This window comes from Ambystoma mexicanum, chromosome 7p, assembly GCF_040938575.1.
Source record: "Ambystoma mexicanum isolate Mex_15411 chromosome 7p, UKY_AmexF1_1, whole genome shotgun sequence".
In the NCBI taxonomy this organism is placed as follows: Eukaryota; Metazoa; Chordata; class Amphibia; order Caudata; family Ambystomatidae; genus Ambystoma; species Ambystoma mexicanum.
The window spans coordinates 60,324,616-60,350,961 of NC_090939.1; the positions used below are offsets into that span (position 1 = coordinate 60,324,616).

The 26,346-nt window shown below is 51.3% G+C and overlaps 1 protein-coding gene across 1 annotated transcript in view; it reads right to left on the reverse strand.

Moving 5' to 3' along the window:
- Window positions 1–912: 912 nt before the first annotated feature.
- Window positions 913–26,346, reverse strand: part of IGSF3 (immunoglobulin superfamily member 3) — a 242,496-nt gene continuing 217,062 nt past the window's right edge. The window contains exons 8-11 of the mRNA XM_069635776.1: window positions 12,585–12,992; window positions 9,013–9,420; window positions 5,423–5,830; window positions 913–2,436 (exon numbers count right to left, since the gene is read on the reverse strand). Of these exons, the coding sequence (XP_069491877.1) occupies window positions 2,186–2,436; window positions 5,423–5,830; window positions 9,013–9,420; window positions 12,585–12,992 (1,475 nt within the window). The 3' untranslated portion in view covers window positions 913–2,185. The remainder of the gene's footprint in view (window positions 2,437–5,422; window positions 5,831–9,012; window positions 9,421–12,584; window positions 12,993–26,346) is intronic.

A 26,346-nucleotide genomic window follows, 5' to 3' on the forward strand; every position in this document is an offset into this window, starting at 1 on the left:
CCCGTTTCGTATTTAGAAGGAATGGTTTTGGATACTTTTTCCTGGGGTCATTTAATAGTTTCTTTGGCCTCCATTTCCACCATTGTATTAATTGGGTCTCCCACACATTTCATCGAAAACCTTCTGGCTCCACATTTCCCTATGCAGCCCGCCCTCTGCCTAGTACAGACTTAAAGCCACAGCTTATGGGCCGGCATTTGGGGCACACGTGATGGTCGGGCATGAAAACCTCCCACGTAGAGGATGAAAAACCTGCTCTAACAAGAGAGACCCATGTCCAATGCTGTGGAAAATGCCTTCACCCCCAGAACTTCACAGCCACTGAACTCGCAGGAACTGCTGTACCTGTGGAAAGGTTTGGCAACGGTGTCCCAGCACAGCAAGCGTAAAAACATGCAAACTTCGCAGGAGAGCAATCTGTCTTCTGTTTTTAAGGAAGAGAAATACAAGTCAGATTGCACCCACCCACACCCTTGCTTGCCGTCCTGTGTTGTAACTTGCCTCTAGTTTAGCTCCATTTTGTATAAATGTAGCACAGGGCTGAATTCTGACTGGCGACGTGGGAACATGGACTGCCCCGCTTAGTGCGGCAAGAGAAAGTCTTCTTTTCCTAGAATAAATTTGGCAGCGAGGTACTTTGGTTCTAGTCCACACTCTGCACCTCCTCGCCCCTTAGCCATTGGTTGGCTGTTTTCTCCTTTTTGGCCAACTGGCACGGCGTGTATTTCGGGCTACCTGTAGCACAAAGAGTGATGTACTCACAATCGGGGCGAGGCAGGCAGATGTTTGGAGAGCACACAAGCTATTCAGTAGAAGCCCACCTCGCCCTACAGATACTCCCCCTCCCACTACCCCCCCCAGGGCACACATCCTTTGGCTTACACTGCACAAACACATCTAAACAAAAAGGCGTAGCATATATTGTTTATAGAGATAGTCCCAAAGTGGAAAAGATAGTGTTTTTACTCTCAACACGAACTGGAAAACTTGCCCTGTGGGAACATCGTAGTTGGTGTCCTGTTTGTCCACCATTTTCCTCTTGGTCGTTTGGAACAGAACAGAGTCAAAATGGCCGCCGCAGAGAACGCTTCCTGTCCCATAGATTTCATGACAAGCCAACAGGTGACGCCGTGGCAGGTGGAAGCCTGCTGTTCCAGAACGTGTGTTCTTTTGCAATAAATACATTCAAAAAATAGATATAAAATCGTCAAATAAAGAACGTTCTAACGTTGAGGGGGGGAAACCAGTGCGATTATGAGTTTAGTCCATGCAGTGATTGTGAGGCCAACCGGTTGGTAGGCATGGCAGCTTAAAGTGAAAGACACCCTATGATAGCACACGTTGTAAAGATGTTCATGTCACGCTTGCATTAAAAAAAAGCACAGTAAAAGGCAAACATTGCAATTAAAATGTCCAAAGTATTCAGGACTAAAAGCTTGCCTCTGACTGCATTTCGGAAAACTGCAGTGAAGGGGGAACAGCTAGTGCTCGTCAAAATGGCCTTCAGCTTTGCACCACTCAATATGGAACTCTTGGCCACTTTCTTTCCCCAAGGAACTCATTTTGGCTTGAGCTTTGTCTATCCCATCAAAGTCTCGGTACGCTGAGAAGACTAAGCAAGCGTCTCGAAGAATGGTACAAACTGGCAGTGCAGTATGTGCGCGGCTAGACAGGCCGGGCAACACTAGAGGCCGCTCGGACCACCGCAAGGTTCAATCCATGAGCTGGAGTGCACAGAGACTACAAAAAACCCCTCCAACCCCACATTCTTTCCTGAAGACAGTTGGCTCCTTGCATGGTGGAGTCCTAATGGAAGAGGGCTTGGTCGAACATGTGCATCCAATCAACAAATCTGGTCCGTGATCAAAACCTGGTCTTTCTAAAAATGGAGTTGGTGTTGACCCGGCACAAGGAGGCATATGAGGTTTCCAAGGCCCCCTTGAGCCAACACTTGCAAGACACTCATGGCAGAAGGACAATCACAAGGTCCTTTACACACAGGGCTGGCAGCCCCAGGTTCCGTTGTCCGTAGGGGGGTTCCGAAACCCTCAACACCACAATAGCCAAAGCCCTCTTGGTCACAGCCTCTCCCGCCAGGCTTAGGGAGGTAAGGCACCAAAGAGGAAAGGCTACCAGAAATCATAAGAAAAAGGCCTTTTCCTCTCCGGGTGTCGGAGGCTCTGCCTTAGTCTATGGCTCCGGGGTGGATGCTGAGCACAGGGGGCTCCAGGCAGGTGGGCGAGTAGTTGAGGTGGGGCTCCTTGATCCACAGTAAGGGCACCCCATTTTTACCTTCCGAGTTCTTGCTGGAGTGGCGCCTCTTGAAGCGCACCAGGAGGATGGTGATGATGAGGATGCCAAAGATGGGGAAGGGGTAGAAGACCACGAAGTAGAAGAGGCTGTCGTTGGAGCAGATGACGGACTGCAAGGTGGAACCTGTACGGGGGAAGACGAGAAGGCACGTCACTGTCACACAACCACTTTGGCCAGTCTAGCACAAAACTTGACATTTAGAACAGTTCTGCAAATATACATTGTCAATTTAATTACAAGAACACTGAGCTGCAGACAAGAGGCGCCGGAACCCCAAGTCTTCCTCAACGCGTAAATTAGCCCTAGAGCTGGAGGATGTTTATCCCAGTCTACTATTCCCAGGACATCCAGTTCCAAAGGTGAAGACATGTGCATCCTTGCAGCAATGGCCTATCAGGGTTGCCCAACTCCGGTCCTCCAGGGCCAGAATCCGGGCAGGTTTTAGGATATCCCTCATTAATATTCATGACAAAAAATGGGCCTATATTTAGAATCATTGCATGCAAATTTATCTCGCGACTGTTGAGGGATATCCTGAAAACCCGGCATGGATCCAGCCCGCGAGGCCTGGAGTTTGAGAACCCTGAATACAATCAAATGTTTTTTTAAAACAGCGGTGTCCATTCCACTGACCACTCCCTCCATCCAACCAGCCCTAGAGGCCGAATCATCTGTATCCATGAAGGAAGCAACCACTGCCCCACCTCCACCCTAGAGCCAAGTCATCATGACTATATCCTATCCTACATGTCAAAGGTTGCGTAGACACATCGTTTGACCTTTGCACATCCCCTGATATTCAGCTGCAAGTCTCATCATTGCATCTTGGCACCAACCTCTTGACGGGCAGAGCGGGTAGGGTTGGTGCAACGTTGAGTTATCTAGATGGGATATTGGTATTTTATCATCAATTTCATTTTTAAGGTCTATAATGGCACTACCCATTTTACCGAGGCCTCGACATGGCCAGGAAGCTATACTCTACAGTGCGGAAGGGGTCGGGCAGGAACAGAAACCTATTAAAGTCATTATAGTGCCATGTCCGGGATGGAGGCCACACTGAAGAGCACCGAGAAGGCTGCGTGCCCAGGTGCGGATATGAGGATGCACTCATGGTTTAAAAACATATCACGCAGCATCATTTGAACCTGTGGCTGTGGCTGTGGCCCAAAGGTTCGCCACGCGGCTGCCCTCTGGACAGATGTTCTGTACTGTCCTATAAACATCAACCAGAGGACAATCCATTGGGATTGGTGTCCTTGGAGAAAGAAAAGCTCAGGAGGTTTATTCAAGCACCATCAGCAAGTCTAGGAAAGGGCACATTCATGAATTAGTGAAGATCTCGTCCAGCCTTCAACGAGCAAAGAGAGCTTCTCCAGCTGGAATGGCTGGGAGGCAAAAGGGTCCCGTAAAGATACTTTGTAAGAGGCTTAGGACATTCCTAGAGCAGTCCGACAGTGGTGGCGCATCGGAGTAAGACATAGTGGCGTGGTGAAGCACAAAGGCATAGTGACACCTGGCAGTGATGCGACACTCTGGTAGAGCATAGCAGCGTGGAAGCTGTGTGACGATTGAGTAGGACAGTCCTAGAGCAGTGTAAGAGCGGTTGGACACCAGAGCAGGACAGTCAGAGCAGTGTAAGAGCGGTAGGACACCAGAGCAGGACAGTCAGAGCAGTGTAAGAGCGGTGGGACACCAGAGCAGGACAGTCGTAGAGCAGTGGGACACCAGAGTAGGACAGTCCTAGAGCAGTGTAAGAGCGGTTGGACACCAGAGCAGGAGAGTCAGAGCAGTGGGACACCAGAGCAGGAGAGTCAGAGCAGTGGGACACCAGAGCAGGAGAGTCAGAGCAGTGGGACACCAGAGCAGGACAGTCAGAGCAGTGTAAGAGCGGTGGGACACCAGAGTAGGACAGTCAGAGCAGTGTAAGAGCGGTGGGACACCAGAGCAGGACAGTCATAGAGCAGTGTAAGAGCGGTGGGGCACCAGAGTAGGACAGTCAGAGCAGTGTAAGAGCGGTGGGACACCAGAGCAGGACAGTCGTAGAGCAGTGTAAGAGCGGTGGGACACTAGAGCAGGACAGTCAGAGCAGTGTAAGAGCGGTGGGGCACCAGAGTAGGACAGTCATAAAGCAGTGTAAGAGCGGTGGGACACTAGAGTAGGACAGTCAGAGCAGTGTAAGAGCGGTGGGACAACAGAGCAGGACAGTCGTAGAGCAGTGGGACACCAGAGTAGGACAGTCAGAGCAGTGTAAGAGCGGTGGGACACCAGAGTAGGACAATCAGACCAGTGTAAGAGCGGTGGGACACCAGAGCAGGACAGTCATAGAGCAGTGTAAGAGCGGTGGGGCACCAGAGTAGGACAGTCAGAGCAGTGTAAGAGCGGTGGGACACCAGAGCAGGACAGTCGTAGAGCAGTGTAAGAGCGGTGGGACACTAGAGCAGGACAGTCGTAGAGTAGTGTAAGAGTGGTGCAACACTCTGGTTAGGACAGTCAGAGCAGTGTGCTACTATATAGTATAGTCGCAGAGCAGTTAAGAGTGGAATGAAACTAGAGTAGGATATCCTCAAGTGGCCTGGCAGTGATGTGGCACTTGAGAAGGACAGTCACAGAGCAGTGCAAGAGCAGTGTGACACTAGATTAGGGCAGTCGCATGGCCTGGCAGTGGTGGGACACTAGATTAGGCAGTGCTAAACCAGTGCAAGAGCGGTGGGACACTAGATTAGGGCAGTCCTAGACCAGTGCAAGATAAGTGTGACACTAGATTAGGGCAGTGCAAGAGCAGTGTGACAGTAGATTAGGGCAGTTGTGTGGCCTGGCAGTGATTTGACACTAGATTAGGACAGTCGCGTGGAATGGCAGTGGTGGGACACCGGCATTGTCTGGATGGTTACCACTTGGGAAAGAATATTACAGGGTGTTTGTACAATCCCTTGAGTTGCCACGAGAAAAGTGGTAAGAGTTCTGGCGACTGAAGCCACTGGGTCCTTGAGTCTTCTGCCACCTGGATGCCCCTTGCGTACATCCCCCCTAGGCTGTAACCTGCTTCCACTAGAGGCTACACAACAAAAGAACACCCGAGGGCACTGAACCCATTGGCTGTGCTCACCTGTGCTCTGCACGTGGATCACCGTCACCCCAGACTCCTGCTCCACCAGCTTGTACCAGGAGCCCTGGGGCCGGGGCAGCCATTCCTCCACGTGGCAAGAGTAGTTGCCGGCATCCACTGTCTGGGCCCCCTGCACCGTCAGATGGTAGAGACCCCAGGACAGCCTCTGGAACTGGAGCCGACCCTGCCAGCGGGCAGCCTCAGTTAGGAAGATGCCATCGTGACCCACGCTGAACACCGGCTCCTTCTCTACTTGACCATCCCCGGCCTTGGCCCGCAGCACATACCAGAGCAGGGCGAAGCGGGAGTCCGGGCTGGAGCGCGACTGGATGCCGCAGTCCAGCCGGAAGGATGCCCCCTCGGACACGGTGGTGTTGACCATGGTGGTATCCAACTGCAGCGCCTCCTCTGCCCAAGGAAAAACAGAAGAGCGACATTAGGTCCAATGCAACAGGACATCATCTCCCAGAATCCCATGCACCAATCCCCACAGACGAGCAAACATCTTTCAAAAACGACTATTAGAATAAGCAACTTCTCACTGCACAACTTTATATCCTGGGCACCTTTACCCAGAACAGGAATATTGCCTCCCCCAGAAAAGAACTGACTGGGCCCGAGGTCAAAGGGCTGTTCATGAAACGTTATTTTCTTCTGCTCGCCTTTTAGGGCCGGTGTCCTCAAAGTCCACATCAGACTAAGGGCTGGCCCATTAAACTGCAAAGTCAAAACCTATCCACTCGGTTAAAGCTCCAACCTCGCAACCTCCTGAACGCCTAGGTCCACCCACCCTGCACTCCCCTCCCCATCTGCTAATAATAACCTGCTCAGATCAGCAACACCACCCAGGCTCTAAATGTGAACTAGCATCACTCGATCTAAGAAATCTTTATGGCAATTAATTCAGGCTAGGTCATTAATGACTGGGGATGGGACCATGCCCTTTTACCACCTTTTCTGGAATATTCAGGGTGGCGATCATGTTGGAGTAATTCTGGGCACCAACCCTTTGAGGCCAGGCGGACCTGAACGCCACCCGTGTTGGCCAGTCCCCCCCCCCCCCCCCAACAACCCCCTGCATGGTTGGCCCTGCTTACCCCTGCCACACATGAACTCTTCTCGTTTATGCCCATTTCATCAGCATAGGCTTGTCCTCATGTGCCAGCTTACCATGGCCATGCTGGCTCCACTCAGTTCTGAGTGTTGCATATAGCACTGTGATGGTGGCAATAGCCCCGGCTGGGAGATGTGGGGGGCATTAGTTAACCTGACTCCCTCTTAATGTCCCCCGCTTCCGGGCACCCACTGGTGCCCTTGCTTCCGGCTGGAGCCCTAACTAGCACACTATTTAAGAAAGAAGCCATCTTAATTAATGATGAAAGAAAGTAATTATGAATACATTAGAAATTAAGGAAGAAGACCATTTAAAATGCTATAAAAAGGAGGATTGTGTTATTCATTTATTATTGTAATAAATGTAATAGTATTTTTGCAAAATATCAATTTCAAAGTAGAAATAATTTGAAAAGGGAGCTGACAAACTAGAATCTCAATGTTTAACTAAAACTATTTTTTTAAAGATTGTTATAAATAGGAGTTAAAAAAACAAACATAAGAGGCAAAACATGTAAAAAATTCTATTTAAACTGAAAAAAGCTATGCTAGAGACTGAAGGGCTTTTTTTAAGTGGGAAATTGGGCACAAGACAGGCTGCAGCACAAACCTCAGCAACAGCGCTTCCAGTGTTTCTCCAGCGCAGTAATGATAATGACCGCTATTTATATAGCGCTTTCATCAAAGCGCTACACATAGAACCTATTTGCATACAACACCCAACAGAAGTTGGTACTCTATCGACCTCACAAAGGTGAAACGCTGGGCTGACGTTGCCGGCACTCGGACCTGCAGATCACGGCAGCGCATGCTCAACCCGCGGAGCTATTTTACCTGTAGTAGAATAACACTCCTAGGTATTGTGAAAACACAAAAGTAGTGGGCTTTTTCAAAGGCTAACTTTTTTAATTGGTTATTTTTTTATTGTAATTGGTTAATTATAACACGCTTAATACCCAGAGGTTTCAAAGCGCGGACCCTGGGATCGAACCTGTGTTGCTCTGCGTCATCTTGCTTCCAAGGCGAGCACGTGGCTCCCGAGCTATCCTGCCGAGACAACTCACAACTCAAAACCTAAGGCTCCGTAGCAGATGCCTACATTTAGCGAATGTTAATCGGTGGCAGTGAACATCCGCTCCAAGCCAAGAACCTAAAGGTGAAACCATAGCACATGTCAATCTAGAATGAAAAAAGGCGAGTCGCAGTGATGGAATTACTGCCTTTTTCAATCTCACTTCAGCAAAACAAACAGGTCAAATTGAATGGTTGAAAAAATGACTTCCAATTGATTTTTGGAACACAGAATAATCACTTCAAAGCCAGCCTTGCTTACCACTACACCTCCCCCGACACTCCCCTGTAGCCACCCTATGCTCACCCTCCCACCTACCCAGCTATGTTGCCACGGCTGCCCCAGCACACTTACCCCTTTTTCCCAATGCATCTTAAAATTGCAATTTCTTTGCTAATTTTGCATTTTCAAAAATCAAGATTTTTGTGCGTTTCCACCTTTTTTCGTCTAAGGTTTCCAGCAGGGCATCTTTTTCACCCAACATTTGTGAGTATTCTGCAGAGCACCCATCCCATTTTAAAAGGTCCTCTGTGAAAACTTGTCGCTTAATCACAAAGCAGTGGGACTCGGGTCGTGGGAAGGGGGCGGTGGGGGTACTGCTCACGACTCCCGAGGTTTTGGAGGAAGGACTCTTGCCCAAGAAGCAGAAATCTGGGATTCCCTCTAAGGCACTGTGTATGGCCAGGGGCAACCACAACACGTGTAGCAGTGTGTAAGTGGCCGCTCGCACACACAACAGACAGTATTAGAAGAAGCCACATACGTTTCCTTTGCAAAGTCGAGCACCGCACACTCTTCCCTCACACATAGAACAGGCACAGCACAGGCAGCAGGAGTGCCTGCTTCGCTCACGCATCAGTACACGTTCATTCGATCCATGGCCTCAGCCTGTCACAAGTGCCTGGAATAGTTCAGAGTGTCTGGGGAGGGGGGGGGGATCAGGGCTGCACCCATTCACCGCATCCTCTGCAATGTTGGCCTCCTTAAAGAGTTTGTTATTGAGCCCAGCCAGTGCATGCAGGGGTAGAAGTGTCCCAAAAAAAGTAGTTTAACTGTGCCCCAGCAGGGGGTGGGGCAGACTAGCCAGGAAGGGAGCAATGCGCAAATCATTTTTCAAGGGGTGCAGTCACGCTGGGTGACAGCCAATTAACTTGAAACAGATTTCAGTTTAGCTGTAACTACTATCTGACGTTAAAGTGGAGAAGTGTGCTTCAACTTCACAAAGAACACTTCTGAAATGGAGAAAATGGTTGTAAAAAGGAGTGGAACTGTTAACAGTGAAATATAAAAGTAGTGGAACGCCGCTCCCGACCATTCCTGCTCACTTCCACCACTGGTCCCTTAGTCTTGGCCAGAATGAGGCCACCTACCCCTCTATCACACTCGCTGCTACAGCACATCTCACCTGGGAGCTGCACGGTCACCACTGTCAGCCCAGAAACATCTTCGGCTCGCTTGTACCACTCGTCGTTGGAGTCCAGCAACCACTCCTCGGCCCGGCAGTTGTAGACGCCGCTGTCTTGCAGCTCAGCCTGCTGGATGGCAAGACGGTAAAGGCCCGGGCTAGGGCTCTCCAACTGTAGCCGCTGGGGCAGGTGACCGTCCGCGGCACCGTCCCCATAGCGCAGCGTGTTGTCGCGCGTGAGCTGCAGCACACTCTGCTTCTCAGGCTGGCCGGGCTTCCACACGTACCAGCCGATCGCGATCTGCGATTGGGCGCTGGTGCGGTTGGTGATCGAACACTCCATGGACACCCGCTCACTCTCCAGGGCCGAAATGTTGCGCTGCAGCTGGCTCATCTGCAGGTTATTATCTGGAAAACAAGGAGAAGAGATAAATGGGAGCACCAGAAAATACAATGCCCCCAGGAAGACTCCCAGGCATGTGCTTAATGTTAGTGGAGGAGGTGGAGGGAGAGGGTGTTTGTCTCCCTCAGCCCCCCATCTTTCGTTGCCCTCATCTAAAGGAAAGGGGCCCCCTGCTATACGTCATGTTCCCCCCAACATTTTCAGCAAAGGAACTCCACTCCTCCCAGGGAAACTGGCAATGGGACACATACAGAGTGACACACAACTAGGCACCCATTGCTGCCCCCACTTGTCCTGCCGCCGGATCATCAGAGCTGGGCCTCATTAGATGAGTTAATGAAAGAGGAGCCTGGCTCGGCAGGAAGCGTGCACTGCGTAGCAACCGGAGGATAATTAAGAGCCGGAATCAATGACCGCTCACAGCTGGAACACCCAACAACGGGTAAGAATACATGTGCATACGTGTCGGTGAGCAAACGTATGTCAGGAAAGGAGACAGCCATTGAGGGTGGCAGAAAAAAATGCAGCCTACCGGAGGTTATTCATTGATTTTTATTTTATTTTCGTATTTTATTTCGTCATTTATGAGTGCACCAAGCCCAAGGGCATCTAGGCGCTGGGCATCTAGGCGCTGGTTACAATCAGGCAGGACAGAAGAGGGAGAATGGGGAGCAGACACAAGAGAGTGGGGGGGGGTTGGGGCAGGTTTGTCCAACTCCAGGCCCCAAGGGCCGGAAATATGTCGAATTTTCAGGATACCCCTCATTAATATTCATCAGTTACATTTGCATACAATGATTCTAAATGTATGCAAATACTTTCTCATGAATATTAATGAGGAAGAGCTGAAAATCCACCAGGATTCCGGCCCTCGAGGCCTGGAGTTGGACAACCCTGGGTTAGAGTCTTAGTTGAAGAGGTGGGTTTTGAGCTTCTTTCTGAAGCCGCTGTAGGCGGTTGTTCTGTACAATGGAGGAGCGGGAGTACTGTGCAAAGCTGGGAAATGAGTGTGTCCTTGCACGGTAGCGGAAAAGACACGTGCATGCGTTTATGTGCCAGAGGCAGGATTATATAAATGCCATGGCATCATATCACAGGACCGTGGGGCGCCCGGGATTACATGTATGTGATTACATGTATGTTTTAAGCGAGACAATAATACATACAGTGCAAAGGAATGCGTTTTGGGGGCTGGGGGCGGGGGGCGAATGCGAGTTTATTTATGTTGGACTGCTAAGGCACCAACTGCGGTCAACAGGTTGCTTCACAGTACCCCAAGTGGCATGGTGGGACACAAGAGAAGGGAGGGGCACAACTTGGGTAACTCGCAGTTCTTGGTTCATTCAGACCAGTGGTGTGCAAGAAGTTGTAATTGTGTTGGGGTGGGGGGGGGGCAGTGTGCATGTGCGTTTATGTATGGGTATGGCATCTAATGGGATGTCGGCGTGTGGCATGCGGAGTGAACAGGCCCAAACTCACCCCGTACTAATTAGTACACTTTTAGTCAGGTGCCACCTAAATTTTGTGCACTGCCAATTAACCTTCAGGTTTTGACAGGCTGTGCCTCTTCCTGGCATTTGTTCCTCAGCCACAAAACCACAGTGTCAGATTTCTTCCACTTTGTTCCGGGGGAATTCTTAATGCCCTCGCCAGGCTGCGGCATGTTCGGCAAGGTTGGCTGGTTCAATTTACTGTACCTTCTGCTACAGCCTCATGAAAGAGGAGTTACTGCCACAACACACTGCACCAAAGACACAGAAAAGGGACTGTACGGTGGCAACTTCCGGCATCACTTACTATCATGAACTGTACACCTGGAAGACATGGCGATCATGTGACCTGGCTCACGTACAGCACCGGGCGTGCTAAGTAATGACGTAGCTTGGCCGCATGTTCTGGCAGGGTTCTCTGGAGAAGCCCAGCCTTCTATTGCGACTTGAGAAAGTTACTTGCCGGCTAATCTATGGCACACTTGTGCTGCAGAGTTTATGGGGCGTGTGCAAGTGTAAGGCTTGCACGCATGTACTCTGAAAGGCAACCCATTGGTTGCAACTGTGTGGGCGCTTCAGGAGTTGGGTCTCGTTGCTAAATGGTAAGTGGTAAGTGGTTGCTGTGGGCGGCATCACTGTCAAGAATTGAGCTTTAAGATCTATGTGTATTTGAAGTGATATAGAAAGGTATATGCTTATGGGACTTTTAAAGTTTAACTTGTAAACTGAGAATAATCCTATTACTTTTGATACATAGATATGCACAGTCTTTTATGTGCTTAGTATGAAAATGTGAGTCTAAAAAGTCGCAATGTCAAAAAAAATATATATATAAAATATGAATAAAGTATGGGTATCCATCAATGCTTTTTTTTTTATCCCACTTCATTGCACAGTCCGGCCTGTAAGCGCAGCACCGGGTATCGAACGTGTGCTGGTTGGCATTGTCTTACTTCAAAGAGGAGTGCGTTGCCGCTGCGCTATCCTCACGCCCGTCTTCCTACTATCTACACTGGACTTTCCTCTCTACTGCTGCTGCATGCACGGTTATGCTTCTTTCTTTCATCTTCTCGCACTGTGATCCCTTGATGGGCCACCCACAGCGCTTCGACACTCAACATTGTGAGAGGCGCTATACATATTGAAGATAACATACCATGGGCAGCCTCTGGAATAGGGGTTGGTGCGGTTTAACATTTACCTGTTGTGGGAATTGGTTTGCTCAAGATCTCCCCCAGAGGACCCAATTTCCGGCATGGCTGGCACACCCCAATAAGAAATGCAATCCTTTTAATCCACCACGTGACGTTGCCTTCCAGTAATATGACATGACTCGCAAGGGAAGAGATGCGATCTCATGTACTTTTATGAATCACGCTTTGCACGCACCTCATGAACCCATGACCTTAGTTACCCTCAAAATATTTTCGCTCAATTCTTATGGTCAGGAGGTGGCTGCACTCTTGACACCTCACACCCCCCACTCCATTTTCAACTGCCATGTCAGTTTCAAGGGTCTAAGGGTCAATCCAGGGTAGATGATCCAAAACTACCACCCAGTGACTTTCAAGACGACATCCCTTTTATCTACGATAGCACCAATTGTTTGCAGAATGGCTACCAACCCAATAGAATGGCATTGGCACTGTGCAAAGCATTCTCCTGCATCAGAGACTTACCTGGCAACTTGACGGTGACCTCAGTGAGCCCGGACACCTCCTCTGCCAACTTGTACCAGGCATTGTTGGGGCTCAGCAGCCACTCTTCCACGTGGCAGTAGTAGCTCCCACTGTCCGCCAGGTTGGCCCTCCGGATGTTGAGGGTGAACAGGCCGGCGGGTGACCTCTCGAACTGCAGCCTGCTCCGGAGACCCTCTTCCTCTGCGTAGTTGCCATACTCGAAGGCCGCATTGTGGCCCGCCTTCAGGATGAGCTTGCCATCAGCATCCGAGAACTTGTGGGCGTACCAGAGGACAGCGAAGTGCGACTCGGGGCTGGTCTGAGAGCGGACGGAGCAGCTGAGCTGGATTAGCGCATTCTCCAACACGGTGATGCTGCGCTTCGCTTTGCTCACCTGCAGCTTGGTGACTGAGGAGGAGGAAATACAGGGAAAGATGAGTGACAAAACCATCAACAGCCAATCAAAACGCAGCAAACTGACAGATAAAAGCACCTCTTTTTTTGTAGAAGAGAGATCAGAGAGCATCAAGTTTAACATTTTAACACCTGGTGGGAAGAGAAAGATCAGCCTTACAAGGAAGCAGACTGGGGCAGAGTCAGTCACATATCAGGGTCTGCTTGATTTGTGCCCGATTCTGCCCAACCTCAACCAGATCCCGGAGGAATCTGCCAGTCTGAAAGCCTCAATTTCCATATAGGGCCACCTGCCTCTGATCATCAGCGGAAATGACAAATTATCTTACATTTCCACTATAGTTATTTCCATCAAGACGAGTATTAATCCTGCAACTCAAAGGCGGCTGCCATCCGCTCAGCCTCTTCTCTTTGCAGGGAGCAAAATAAAGTCACATTAATTTAAATTGTGTTGTATAGTTTACAAGTGTGTTCCTTTTAAACTCTGCGCTTTTCAGTGACTTGTTGACTTTTACCTCCAGTCGGGAAAGAATGACTGAACTCTCGCCACAGAAATACTCTTGAAGACCATTTTTAATTGATACGACTGGCCCCTACACCACCTATTGAAATCTTTGGGCACAAGCTCCAAACCGGCGCGCCCGCCTGCTCCGTAAATGGTGTATACCAACCTTAAACGTAACCTCACAGTGGCTGAACGGATCCTCCTGGGAAAGTCCTCCCGGGAGACCCAGTCCAGACGTAAAATGTCGCCAGAAAATGGCTGTGGTTTGCAGCGTCATTATCACATGACACCCCCGCTCCCCTTGACCCCATATACATATATGGGCACCATATATGTAAAGTCGCCACTGCCATCTCCCAGGAAAAAAAAAATATATATAGATAGATATCTATCTCCGGATACCGTCCAGACTTGGCTGATGAACGAATCTAGAAGTGCACCACAACACATCTTGGGACCCACTCAAAACCCTTTAGGTTCTTCCTAGGCAACAAAGTATTGACATCACTAAGAAAACCCAGACAGCCTGGTACCCGCTGTCTCGGCTCTTCAAAATTAAAGCCGTCATCCCCAAGACAGAGTTTGGACTGGTCGTCCAGCTCTGGGTTGGATGGCAGTCAATGCCCTCCTTGCAGGTCTCCCTGCCTCTGCTTTGGCATCCTGCCAAATTTGTCGGACAGACTGCAGGCCACCGCATCACAGGGCAAAAGAAATTCAACCACTTCATGCTGTGAAATAATGCCATCTGGATTGCCCAAGTTTTTTGATTCATTAAAATGATGCAGGTAATTCTGTTTCTGAAAGTGAGATCTGCTAATCAGAGCCCCCCCACCCCCATAAATGGTCCATGCCAAAATGATAGTGCAGACATGTGCCTGCAGTGAGAAAGGGCAGGTTCAAAGGTCACATGCACATTCCTGACAGTTGCTGGAACACAAAGTGGCAGCAGACAGAGGTGGCTTTTTACCCGTCTGCACCTCTGATCCCAATGATAATAATTGGGTGGCCTAGTCGACCTTGTGGCACATTAAACCTGTGATCTACTGTACGGCAGGTTCCCGAGAGATCACCCAGGACGACCATGGTGCAGACCAGGCCTTGGTTCCCTGGCCGTGAGCAGCACCTCCTACGACCCGTGTGGGTGGGTGTGTATGAAGCTGGACTCCGTTCTTCTCATTAGCTGTGCCAATCTTAGCCGGAGGGTGTGAAGGAGAGCTACACATGCTCTTAAAATGCCCAGGGGAAGCCATTTTCCTTTCGGCGGGCAGACGATGCGAGGATTCTTTCCGCTAAACGGGCTTTTGATTGAGGTAACGGAGGATAATGTAAATTCTTTTAACCCTGGCTCCATTGCTCGATTGACACACTGCACATTCACCGAGTAATTGTGTAATGGGCAGAAAATGCAGGCAATTGCATGAATCCATCGCGAAGAGCCCAGCTTTGCATTGTCAGGCTGTCCTTCTGTATTACTGCTGAAGGCAGTGGGGGCGGGGGAGGAGGGCTCCTATGAGTGTGGTGGGGGGTGAGATGGAGTGTGGGGGACTGGGAGGGAGGACAGTGAGTTGGAGTGAGTGCATTTATATGGAAATCGCAGAGGCACCGGCACCAGGCGAGGGCAGGGGACGAGAGTTGGGGGAGTGGGAGAGTATAGATGGGTGAGTACAGAACGGAGAGACTGATGGAGCAGTAGCTTTACACGGCCCATCATTGGTGAAGAAACGGCCTCGAAGTGGTGGCAAGAGAGGGAGAGGAAGGTGTTCATTGAGTGGGGGTGGGGTGAGAAGAGATGGCAGGAAGAGAGTATGTTGAGCAGGACGGGAAAGTGCGGGAGTAGACCGGGAAGGGCGGGGGGGGGTGATCACATTTCCCCCTCTGTGTGGGACTTCCTCTGTGTGGGATTACCGGAAAGATATGTCCATGCCATGTAAATAGGGTACACACAGGAGGCTTGAGGAAGTGAGCGAAAGCTGCACGGGGGTATCATGTAACGCAGGACGAATGGGGAGAAGGACCTGCTGTGGGGTTGGGGGGGTATAGCAGCGAGAGATCAAGGAGACAATGTGGGCGGGGAAGCACAGAAGACGATGGGTGTGAGGGTGTGCGCATCAGTAGTGACGCTCCGGCACAATTTGCCACATTAGACCACGGGTGGCGAGCGAGAAGTGGTGGGATACAGTGGGACTATGGAGAGGCAAAGTCTGGCAGCCTCATGTTTAATGACTCATTGTCTGGACACTGAGGCACAGTCCGTAGCTTTCCAGTGCAGACTCTCCCGGGGAGAACGGAAACCCGAGCAGCCGCCGGACCTGCAGGCAAATGCAAGGTTTACTTAGCAAGCCGGTACTTCTGAAGGGCCTGCTGTTAAACGAGCCCCCGCCCCCAGGCTCGAAAGAGACAGTGTCTGACTGACTGGCACATCCACACGACGACCTCAAACATGTATACACGAACCCACCTTTTGCTAACCCCCCCCCCCACACCAGAAAATTGCAAGCTAGAGTAAAGTACAAGAGCACGCACGTTGCTTTCAAACTCCCCATCCATTGTCTGGTGGATGGGGGCGCTCTCCAGGGCAGGAGGGACCACTAACCAAAGAAGGCCGTAGTCTAGGGCGGCAGAGCTGGGGGGGGGGGGGCGTTAACCAGCCAAATCCTGTAGGATGCACTGCAGTCCACAACAGGGTGGGCTCCCCCCCAAGAGGTGCCTTTTCCTTGCATCAGCACACGCCTGAGCAAGTGACTACCTGGACCCTCTAATCTGGGGGTCCCCTCCCCGATGGAAAACTAGAGCGTCCCCCTTACGCCCCCCACACAGAGCAAAAACAACCATAAGTCATCCAGTGGCCCCCAGCCCGGTAGGGGCAACATGCGCTTTACACATCCCACTGAAGTGGGGGTGGGGGCAGAGGGGGGAGCTGCTCCCAGCTTTGAAAACAATGCATTCCTTTTGTTCTTCTAATATTCAAAGGCAACGGCGCAGAGGGGGGGAAGAGGGGTCCATCTACAGCCCCGAGATTAAAGCCATTAAACACTCTGGTTGGTTCATCGAACACGTGCTCCCCACCATGCTCCGCGCTCCCGCCCACGGCACTGCGTGGCTGGGAGTCCCTGATCCGATAACACCTTTTATAAAGATAAAAAGTTTCATTAAATAGGCATTGAGCATTCCCAGGCAGCTCTCCATGAATCCCGCAGAAGACCTAAGCTCGTTACGGGGGCCGTATAAGCCCCGTTTATGAACACTAAAATCGAGTTATTCCCCGCGCCGGAGCGGTCGTCGCGAGTAGATGTTCTTCATGGGCTCTGAGAGAAAAGAGCAAGGCCTGGCGAACTGGGACACGTACCTGGTTACAGAGGAGCGCAGAAGGCTCAGCCAGGGCAGATCCAGGTCCCACGCGGGCCGGGTAGGCCAGGAGCACGCAAGCCTGCAAAGGCCCAGACCACGCGAGCCGGCAAGGCCCAGACCACGCGAGCCGGCAAGGCCCAGACCACGCGAGCCGGCAAGGCCCAGACCACGCGAGCCGGCAAGGCCCAGACCAAGGAAGATACACTTTACACCCGAGCAGAAAAAGGCCCAAGTCATGGGCATCCAGCTGGGAAGAGCAGAGAAGACCTTGGCCACGGACGACCAGTAGCATCTGAGCAGCCAAGACCCACCCCGTCGGTATCCAGCTACACCCGAACGAGGTGCCCATTCCTGGACATCAGAAAAGGCTCCGAGCCTTGGGCACCTCGCTCACCTGAGTGGCCAAGGGCCAGGGCCATCCACTGACCGGAGCAGACATGGGCAAACCTATGGTATACCAGCGGGCACCCAAGCAGATGCGACCACTACATGGATAGCCAGAGGCAAAGCTAGGGCTTCACGTGAGCAGATAAGGTCCAGCATACAACATCCCTCCACACAGAAGCCAACATGGCCCAGACCATGGGTACATTGAGGCCCAGCTCCTGGGTATCCCAGCGGGCATCCAACTACACCCGACCAGACTAGGCCACTTCATGGATAGGCAGAGGCAAAGCTAGAGCTTACATGAGCAGATAAGGCCCAGCATACATCAGAAGCCAACATGGCCAAGACCACGGGGTACCCCAAGGCCCAGCCCCTGGGTATCCCAGCAGGCATCCAACTACACCCAAGCAGACGCAACCACTACATGGATAGCCAGGGGCAAAGCTAGGGCTTCACGTGAGCAGATAAGGTCCAGCATACAACATCCCACCACACAGAAGCCAACATGGCCCGCCCACGGGCACCCAGTGGACCAGCCCATGGGCACCCCATCGTGCACGTACAGATGAACAGAGCTCACTGGTATCAATGCCTAAAGGATCAGATAAACCCACCTGCTCGAGGTCAGCATTGGATGCACTCTTGTTAGAAAGAGGTGATGGCAACAATGACCTCTGGTTGTCATTCACTGGTGCCACAGAGGAAGAGGGCATCCGTACCCGCATGCCACACATGCCTCTCGGGCCATGCATTTGGTTCTGGTTTACATAAGCCAATGAGGGTCCAGTCAGAGATCCAATGCCCCATCACACGCCACCCCTTTGCCAGGGAATAAGCATATGAGCAATTAAGGGACAAGAAGTAAATCCACAATTTAGCCTTCAAGCATCAAGACGGGGCTATTTGGAAAGCAGGATAGTCACTGGGGTTCAGGATGGGGCTATTTGGAAAGCAGGATAGTCACTGGGGTTCAGGATGGGGCTATTTGGAAAGCAGGATAGTCACTGGGGTTCAGGATGGGGCTATTTGGAAAGCAGGCGAGTCGCTGGGGCTCAGGATGGGGATATTTGGAAAGCAGGATAGTTGCTGGGGCTCAAGGCAGGGATATTTGGAAAGCAGGATAGTCACTGGGGTTCAGGATGGGGATATTTGGAAAGCAGGCGAGTCGTTGGGGCTCAGGATGGGGCTATTTGGAAAGCAGGTGAGTTGCTGGGGCTCAAGGCAGGGATATTTGGAAAGCAGGATAGTTGCTGGGGCTCAAGGCAGGGATATTTGGAAAGCAGAATAGTCACTGGGGTTCAGGATGGGGATATTTGGAAAGCAGGATAGTCACTGGGGCTCAAGACGGGGATATTTGGAAAGCAGGCGAGTCGCTGGGGCTCAGGATGGGGATATTTGGAAAGCAGGATAGTTGCTGGGGCTCAAGGCAGGGATATTTGGAAAGCAGGATAGTTGCTGGGGCTCAAGGCAGGGATATTTGGAAAGCATGATAGTCACTGGGGTTCAGGATGGGGATATTTGGAAAGCAGGATAGTCACTGGGGCTCAAGACAGGGATATTTGGAAAGCAGGCGAGTCGCTGGGGCTCAGGATGGGGATATTTGGAAAGCAGGATAGTTGCTGGGGCTCAAGGCAGGGATATTTGGAAAGCAGGATAGTTGCTGGGGCTCAAGGCAGGGATATTTGGAAAGCAGGATAGTTGCTGGGGCTCAAGGCAGGGATATTTGGAAAGCAGGATAGTTGCTGGGGCTCAAGGCAGGGATATTTGGAAAGCAGGATAGTCACTGGGGTTCAGGATGGGGATATTTGGAAAGCAGGCGAGTCGTTGGGGCTCGGGATGGGGACATTTGGAAAGCAGGATCGTCGCTGGGGCTCAAGGCGGGGATATTTGGAAAGCAGGCGAGTCGCTGGGGCTCAAGGCGGGGATATTTGGATAGGTAGTGCAACGGCACGGCACCAACGGAGCTGTAAGGATAGGTAGTGCAACGGCACGGCACCACCTGAGCTGTACGGATAGGTAGTGCAACGGCACGGCACCACCTGAGCTGTAAGGATAGGCTGAGCTGTAAGGATAGGTAGTGCAACGGCACGGCACCAACTGAGCTGTAAGGATAGGTAGTGCAACGGCACGGCACCAACTGAGCTGTACGGATAATTAGCACCCAGGGCGGGCGCCACAGCCAATCATGTTTCTCGGATCGCAGGCTGAATCCTATGATCCTGCGTGGAGGTGGACGGAGAGACCAGGTGAGAGAACAGACCTGGCTCTCCGTTACTGGTACAAGAAAATGAATCCTGGGGAGTGTTCGGTTGGGAACCTCCTTAGAACCCCCGCAGAGAGCCAGAGGGTGAGGCTTTGGTCTTTAGGCCCTCACCTGCAGCCAGCTTTTGCATTGTAGCGTTTACTGTAGTTGTCAAACCTGGGGTTAGGGAGGAATGATATATATGATATGATATGATAGGTTATTTATAACGCGCTTAATACCCAGAGGTTTCCAAGTGCGGACCCGGGGATCAAACCTGTGGTGCTCCGTGTCATCTTGCTTCCAAGGCGAACAAGCTGCCCCGGAGCTATCCCCCAAACCTGGGTGGGGGCTTTTTGCCTCCTTTCCCCAAGGGGGGGGATCACCCCCCCCGTAGGCTAGCGAGGTGAGCCCTCTGCAACACCCTCCCTAGAAGTCGTGGCAAGGGGGACCTCACCGGGAGAGACCCCCCCCACGCCCTTCGAGGACAAGGATTCCTGTTCCCATGAGGAACTCCCTGGTGGCATCCAAGTGATGGCTTCTAAGGAATTGTATAATACACCAGTATATTATCAGTTTCGTGAAGATAAAGAGAACCTACATTATGAACAACCAGAAACTGCAACTGTCCCTTTAAATCCTGGCCTCCAGTGGACTGTGTAGGGGAGACTGAAGAAGGATGAGGTGCCAAAGAAAGAACTAGAGAGGGTGCAAAGCACAGAGAGTGCAAAACACTGAGAAAGTGCAAAGAGCCGAAAGGGTGGAAAGCAGAGAGAGACAGAACCAGTGGAGGCCCCTTGTGTGTGGTAGAGTGGAAGGAGGCAGGGCTGTCGCAGACCGCAGCACCTGTGTAAGTCTGAGCAGCTCGGACGAGCAGCAAGAAACGCAGGTGGACCGGCTTGTGAGAGCAGAGGAAATCCATAGAAGGAGGAACAGAGTTCGGTGGTGGCGTGTCCACAAAACAATCATGGTGGGCAACCCGCCTATACAACAAGGCCGACACCACCAGTGGGAGGGACCACCTCCCGATCTGAGTAACGGCACCAGCAATATCCAGAAAGCAAGAATGTAAGGCCGAGGAAGGAGAAGCCATAGAGGGCAACCCGCATATACAACAAGGCCGACACCACCAGTGGTAGAGACCACTTCCCGAACTAAGTAACGGCACCAGCAATATCCAGAAAGCAAGAATGTAAGGCCGAGGAAGGAGAAGCCATAGAGGGCAACCCGCATATACAACAAGGCCGACACCACCAGTGGTAGAGACCACTTCCCGAACTAAGTAACGGCACCAGCAATATCCAGAAAGCAAGAATGTAAGGCCGAGGAAGGAGAAGCCATAGAGGGCAACCCGCCTATACAACAAGGCCGACACCACCAGTGGGAGGGACCACCTCCCGATCTGAGTAACGGCACCAACAATATCCAGAAAGCAAGAATGTAAGGCCGAGGAAGGAGAAGCCAGAGAAAATAAGCTGCAGAGCCCCAAAGAACGCAAAAGAGTCTCCAACACCCTTCAGGTACTGGCGACATTGCCCCTGAACACAGAAGGTAATACGTGGAAGGGGAAAGCCAGAGAAACAAGAGGGACTCGCCCCGTCCCAGTACAAAAGCTAAAAGGTGTAATTAATTTGACGAGCCAGAACTGTGTTAATGAGGTCAGAAGAAATACGAGAACCAGAGTGGGAGAGAAATGAAAGTGACATCTTACTGCCTCAGAACTATATTAATACGGTGGAGAGAAACAAGAAAACCAGAGGGGTGAGAGGGATAATGCTGAAAGCTCGTTACCCTGGGTAAAGGGAAAGGTTGATCCCTTCACTGAAATGAAGCTGGAGAATAGAATAGACACACTTGGGGAGCACAGAGCCGTGGGGTCAGAACAGACAACCCAAATCCCAGGAATACAAAAGCAAATATACAAAAAAAAATACTTGGGGAATACAAACCTGCGGGGTCAGAAAGGCCAAGACATATCCTGATAACAAGCAAGATTATAACAGACAAAGATACTTGGAGAGTGCCGCCCCGTGAGTTCAGAAAGTTAAGATTGATGCACGAAACAGCCCTCTTGGAAGAGGTGAAGTGCAATGGGAAATTGGGCCATCAAAATATCTCAGGGGAGACCAAGATACCAGAGGGTCTCGAGCCCGACAGGAGAGAGAGAAAGTCAGAAAATAACTAAACAACCTGTAGAAAGAGGACAGGCGCGAGTAGTCCTCTATAATTCAGAGGATCGCAAAAGACTATTTACGCTCGGTCTATTGAGTGAAAAATGAAAGACAACACAACCATGTGATTAAAGTCATTCTCCTGGCCTTAGTTAGTTCTACTAGTGGCGGGGTCAGCTTTGGACAGTGGACCGACTCGTTTTTGACATTCACACTGACTGGCAAGCACCAAACTAGGTAGGGAACAGCCATAGTTATAGGGAAATCTAGGCCTCATTTTACTTTAGATAAACAGTAATAGTGTATTTAAAAGCGGCGCCCTCCTCCTTATGCTCCGCGGGGGCCATGGGAGGGTAAGGTCGGAAAGCCCTTGGAGCCATTTATACCAATTGTGAAATAAAGGCCCGGAGCCACCTTCCAGAGACCGGGTTTTGAGGCCAACTGTGACAGTAGAGCCTGGCTCCTTTCATCCAGTTTGGGGCAGAGTGAAATGACCAGCCCCTTGTGTATTTGTTGTGTATTTTATTACTCACAAAAGGCAGAAAACAAATTCACCAAAGGTCATAGATAATATCCATAGAATTCTACATTGCGTCATGTTATCTTTGACACCCGGGTCACAGTATTGCAGGGAAGGGACCATGACGATGCATTCGGTGCCTCCGTCACTCAGTATTATTGATCAGATCTAGAAAAGGGGTGGGGGCCAGTGGCTGCTGGGAGTTGCAACACCTACTAGATGTTACTTGGGGCATGCGAGCGAAACGTCGTTCAAGCTCACCTGGTACAAGTGCGCATGCGTGGAAAACGTGTACTGCCCAGTGTGGAGGTGCAGGTTTCTGAATGCTTTAGGGGCAGTGCGCATGCGTGGAAAACGTACTGCCCAGTGTGGAGGTGCAGGTCTCTGAATGCTTTAGGGGCAGTGCGCATGCGGGAAAACGTGTACTGCCCAGTGTGGAGGTGCAGGTTTCTGAATGCTTTAGGGGCAGTGCGCATGCGTGGAAAACGTACTGCCCAGTGTGGAGGTGCAGGTCTCTGAATGCTTTAGGGGCAGTGCGCATGCGGGAAAACGTGTACTGCCCAGTGTGGAGGTGCAGGTTTCTGAATGCTTTAGAGGCAGTGCGCATGCGTGGAAAACGTGTACTGCCCAGTGTGGAGGTGCGTGCGCATGCGGGAAAACGTGTAGTGTGCAGGTGCAGATCTCTGAATACTCTAGGGACGGCGAAGCGATTTGCCAAGAGCAGCAGAAAAGGAGATACGAGGATGCAATGGCAGAACGGCTGGAGCCTTACCAAAAAGAAATGCCGCCAAGTGAGAGATTACGGGGCATAGGCCCGGCACCGCCTATGGTGATGCTGTGTACTTCGTTCATTGCAGGAACACCAACAAGAGATGGCTGGAAGGCTTTGAATTAATTAGAACCACCGGCATTGATCTGGGCAGCCTTCCATGTCATTGTTTTTTGGCCGGAGCACCGTATATCAGTGTAGTGCGGCCACGAATGGGAGATCAGCGGGCCACGTCTTTTAAGCCTGCACACAAGCACCCCCGGCATGTTCGTCCCAGTGGTCACTAGAATGCAACGGCGATGCTTCTGACCGGGCAGTCTGTTACTTTCACCAATTGTATTACATGGGTAGACTGTCAAGGTGGGACCTGGCCACGCTTATTTTCGTAGGTTTGGTCCACTTGTGCTCACAACATGAACACCGCTCCAGTGATTTTAAGGTTTTTTTTGTGGGGGGGGGCTCCCCCCATTGGAGGGTCTACAGCTGGATGTGGAGCCCTTAGTGGGGTTATGCTAAATTCTCAAGCTACACCTCACTGCAGTGACCCATCCACAGTTGCTCGCCACCTTGCACAGCGAGGGCGTGCATAGCACCTTAGGAAGAGCAACCTTTACTGGGACTGCGGCAGAGTGGCCTGTGCATGGGGGAACCAGCCCCTGTAGCAAGGAGCAACGAAGAACAGTAGCCTTCATTCAAGCGCTCCAATTACCTTTCCTTGGTTGCCGTCATCTTCGACTCCACTCTCTCCTTCCTCCCTCAAACTCATGACATTGCCAAGAAGTGCCACGTTCAGCTCTTCCTTCTCAAAGGAATTCTACCTTTTCTCACCGCCCCTCAGAAGCTCAATGTTAGCCGAGCCCTGGATCTCTCTAGGCTTGACTATTGCAATACCCTCTTCCTGAATCTACCTCCTTCCACTCTGCGACCCCTCCAGCTAATCCAGAATAGGGCAGCAAGACTTACCCTTGGCCTCAAGCCGAGGGACAGCATATCTCCTGCCCTAAAAAGTCTTCACTGGCTACCGGTTGCATCATGGATTACACTCCAATCTCACTGTATCATCCACAAGTCTATCTGGGGCCAGGGACCACACTATGTGCAACTCTCTTACTAAATATTGCGCTCCTCTGGCACCAACTCTCTGAAAGCTTTTAGCTAACCAGAGGGCAGGAGGTCGATCGCTTTCCTCAACTGCCTCCCTCCTATGGAACAGCCTCCCCCTCCCTCTTAGTCTTGAGCAGGACTTTCTTAAATTCCTGAAGATCTTCAAGACCTTTCTCTTTACCTCCGGCCCCTCCCCTCTGCTAATCTCTCCGTTGCTCCTGTGGTGTTCAGGGTCTTTATGCATCATTGGGGCCCTGACCTCCCACACCGAATCGCCACCCCTCCCCAACCCCCCCAGCTTCTGTCTATCCTCAGCACTTGCCTCTGCCCACGTTTCACCCTGGAAGCTCGCACTTACCTTACATTGCACTTCACTTGTTGCTCACCCATGGGCACCCCAGCACCTATCCTATTCCCCCTCACTTCTATGATTTACTTCCTGTATAAGCGCCTCACAAGTGACCAATAAATAAATCCCTCGTTCCCGACACGGCCTGGGAGGCGCAGGGGGGCGCCCGCCACGCCCCAATCACCATCATTTGAACACTCCTTCCAGCTGGCTTTTTATTAAACGACAATGGACTTATTTTAAACACAGACCACTCAAAACCACTTCGCAACTAATATTTACTGCATGTGGTGGGACAGTGGGAAAAACTGGAGGATGTCCGGGCTCCTTGCAAAAATGTCAGGCAGCAAAAAAAATCCAGGGGTGCCCGTCCCCGGCCAGACAATGCCTGCTGCCACTTCTGCTGCGGTCCGACCTCCTCGTGTGCACTGTCTAGCCGGAAGCCCGGACCTGCCCAGTGCCAGGGACAGCTTTAGGCATCGGCGGCCTGGGCACCTGCACAGGCGCAGCGTCTCATGGGGGTGCCCGGAGATGCCAATCCAGTCACCCCGTCAGATGCCTGCCGTGCATGTTTAGATGGCAGCGGCTGAGTTGCGGTAGTGGCAGGATATCTTGAGTGCTACTATGCCAGCTGCGAGTGGCTCATGCTAGTGAAACTTCCCATTGACGTGCAAGACCTGGTTTCTACTGGATCCAGGTGCAACATATGGGTTTCAAAAATAGTAAAATCACCCTTCCTGGATACACATTTAGGAGAGGAGTAGACACCAATCCGATTACCTCAATCCAGTAGAAACCATTTAAAACGAGAAACAATGTCTACCAGGGCACCGGGCCTTCAGGCGACAAGTATGAAGCAGAAGAGGCTCATTGCGGCTTAGGGGGGCGGGGGGCGGCTAGGGATTCTGCCGTCCAATCATTTCACCAATTGCTTACACAGCACCGAGGTGCCACCTTCCTCCAGTGGCGACTTATGCCCACTGGTGGAGCCACGCCCACCCACATCATCACAAACAGTCCCCTTACTGGCCAGATTACTGTTCCAGACGTCTGTCAAAAACCTCACCCATTTCTGATCATCCGGCGCTTCCTCTCGCCTCAGGCCATGGTCTCGTCCTCCCTGGCAGCGCCCCAAAGCGCCTACTCACTGGACAGGCTAGGCGCTGCGAGGCCACTATGGTGTGGATTTGATGCAGAATAAAACAGACCATAGCCCAGTCTCGGGGCTTTTGGAAGACTTCAGTGGTGACTGGCGCAGTGATAAAGAAAACATCTTTTACCGCTGGTAATACCGCCAAACTCAGCCCATTATATTACCGCCAAACTCAGCCCATTATATTTTGCTGACGTGTATTTTGTGAACATCGTGGAAGTTTTGCTACCATGTACATACATGCTTCTGGTTTGTGGTCTCTAAATGAACTGAGTGTTGCAGGTTTTTCTATTGTAAAAGGTTGAAGTGGCAACACACACTTGCACAGCTTTTGTATCGAAGACAACAGAGGGAGGGAAACGCAGACAAGCCCATGGCTGGCATTTTGCTATAAAGTTTTGCACATAAGCGTGTATATGGTTGTTGAGGTTTGTCTTTTGGGGTGGGGGGGTGGGAGGCGCACAATATTGTTTCACCAAAGGCGCCGTCTGGCCAAAATCTGGCCCTGGCCAGCTCCCCCTAGCGACCACGTCCTCCCTTTCCCCCGCACTTACAACCTTGCCCCCCCCCGCCTTCCCTCGGGGCACCCCACTCCTACATGTTTCCAGCCCTCGCCCCTTGCACTTACCACCTTGCCAAGCATGTTCACGGTAGCATTTTCACAAGGCCAATATACACGAGTTTGTTCTACGTTCGTGATTTCCATGCGCCCCCCTCCACCCGCCCTTCTTGTCTTGTGGCGAGTGGAAACACTTGTGTATAGGCGCCACACAAATGCCCAATACAGCACCCCTGCGAGG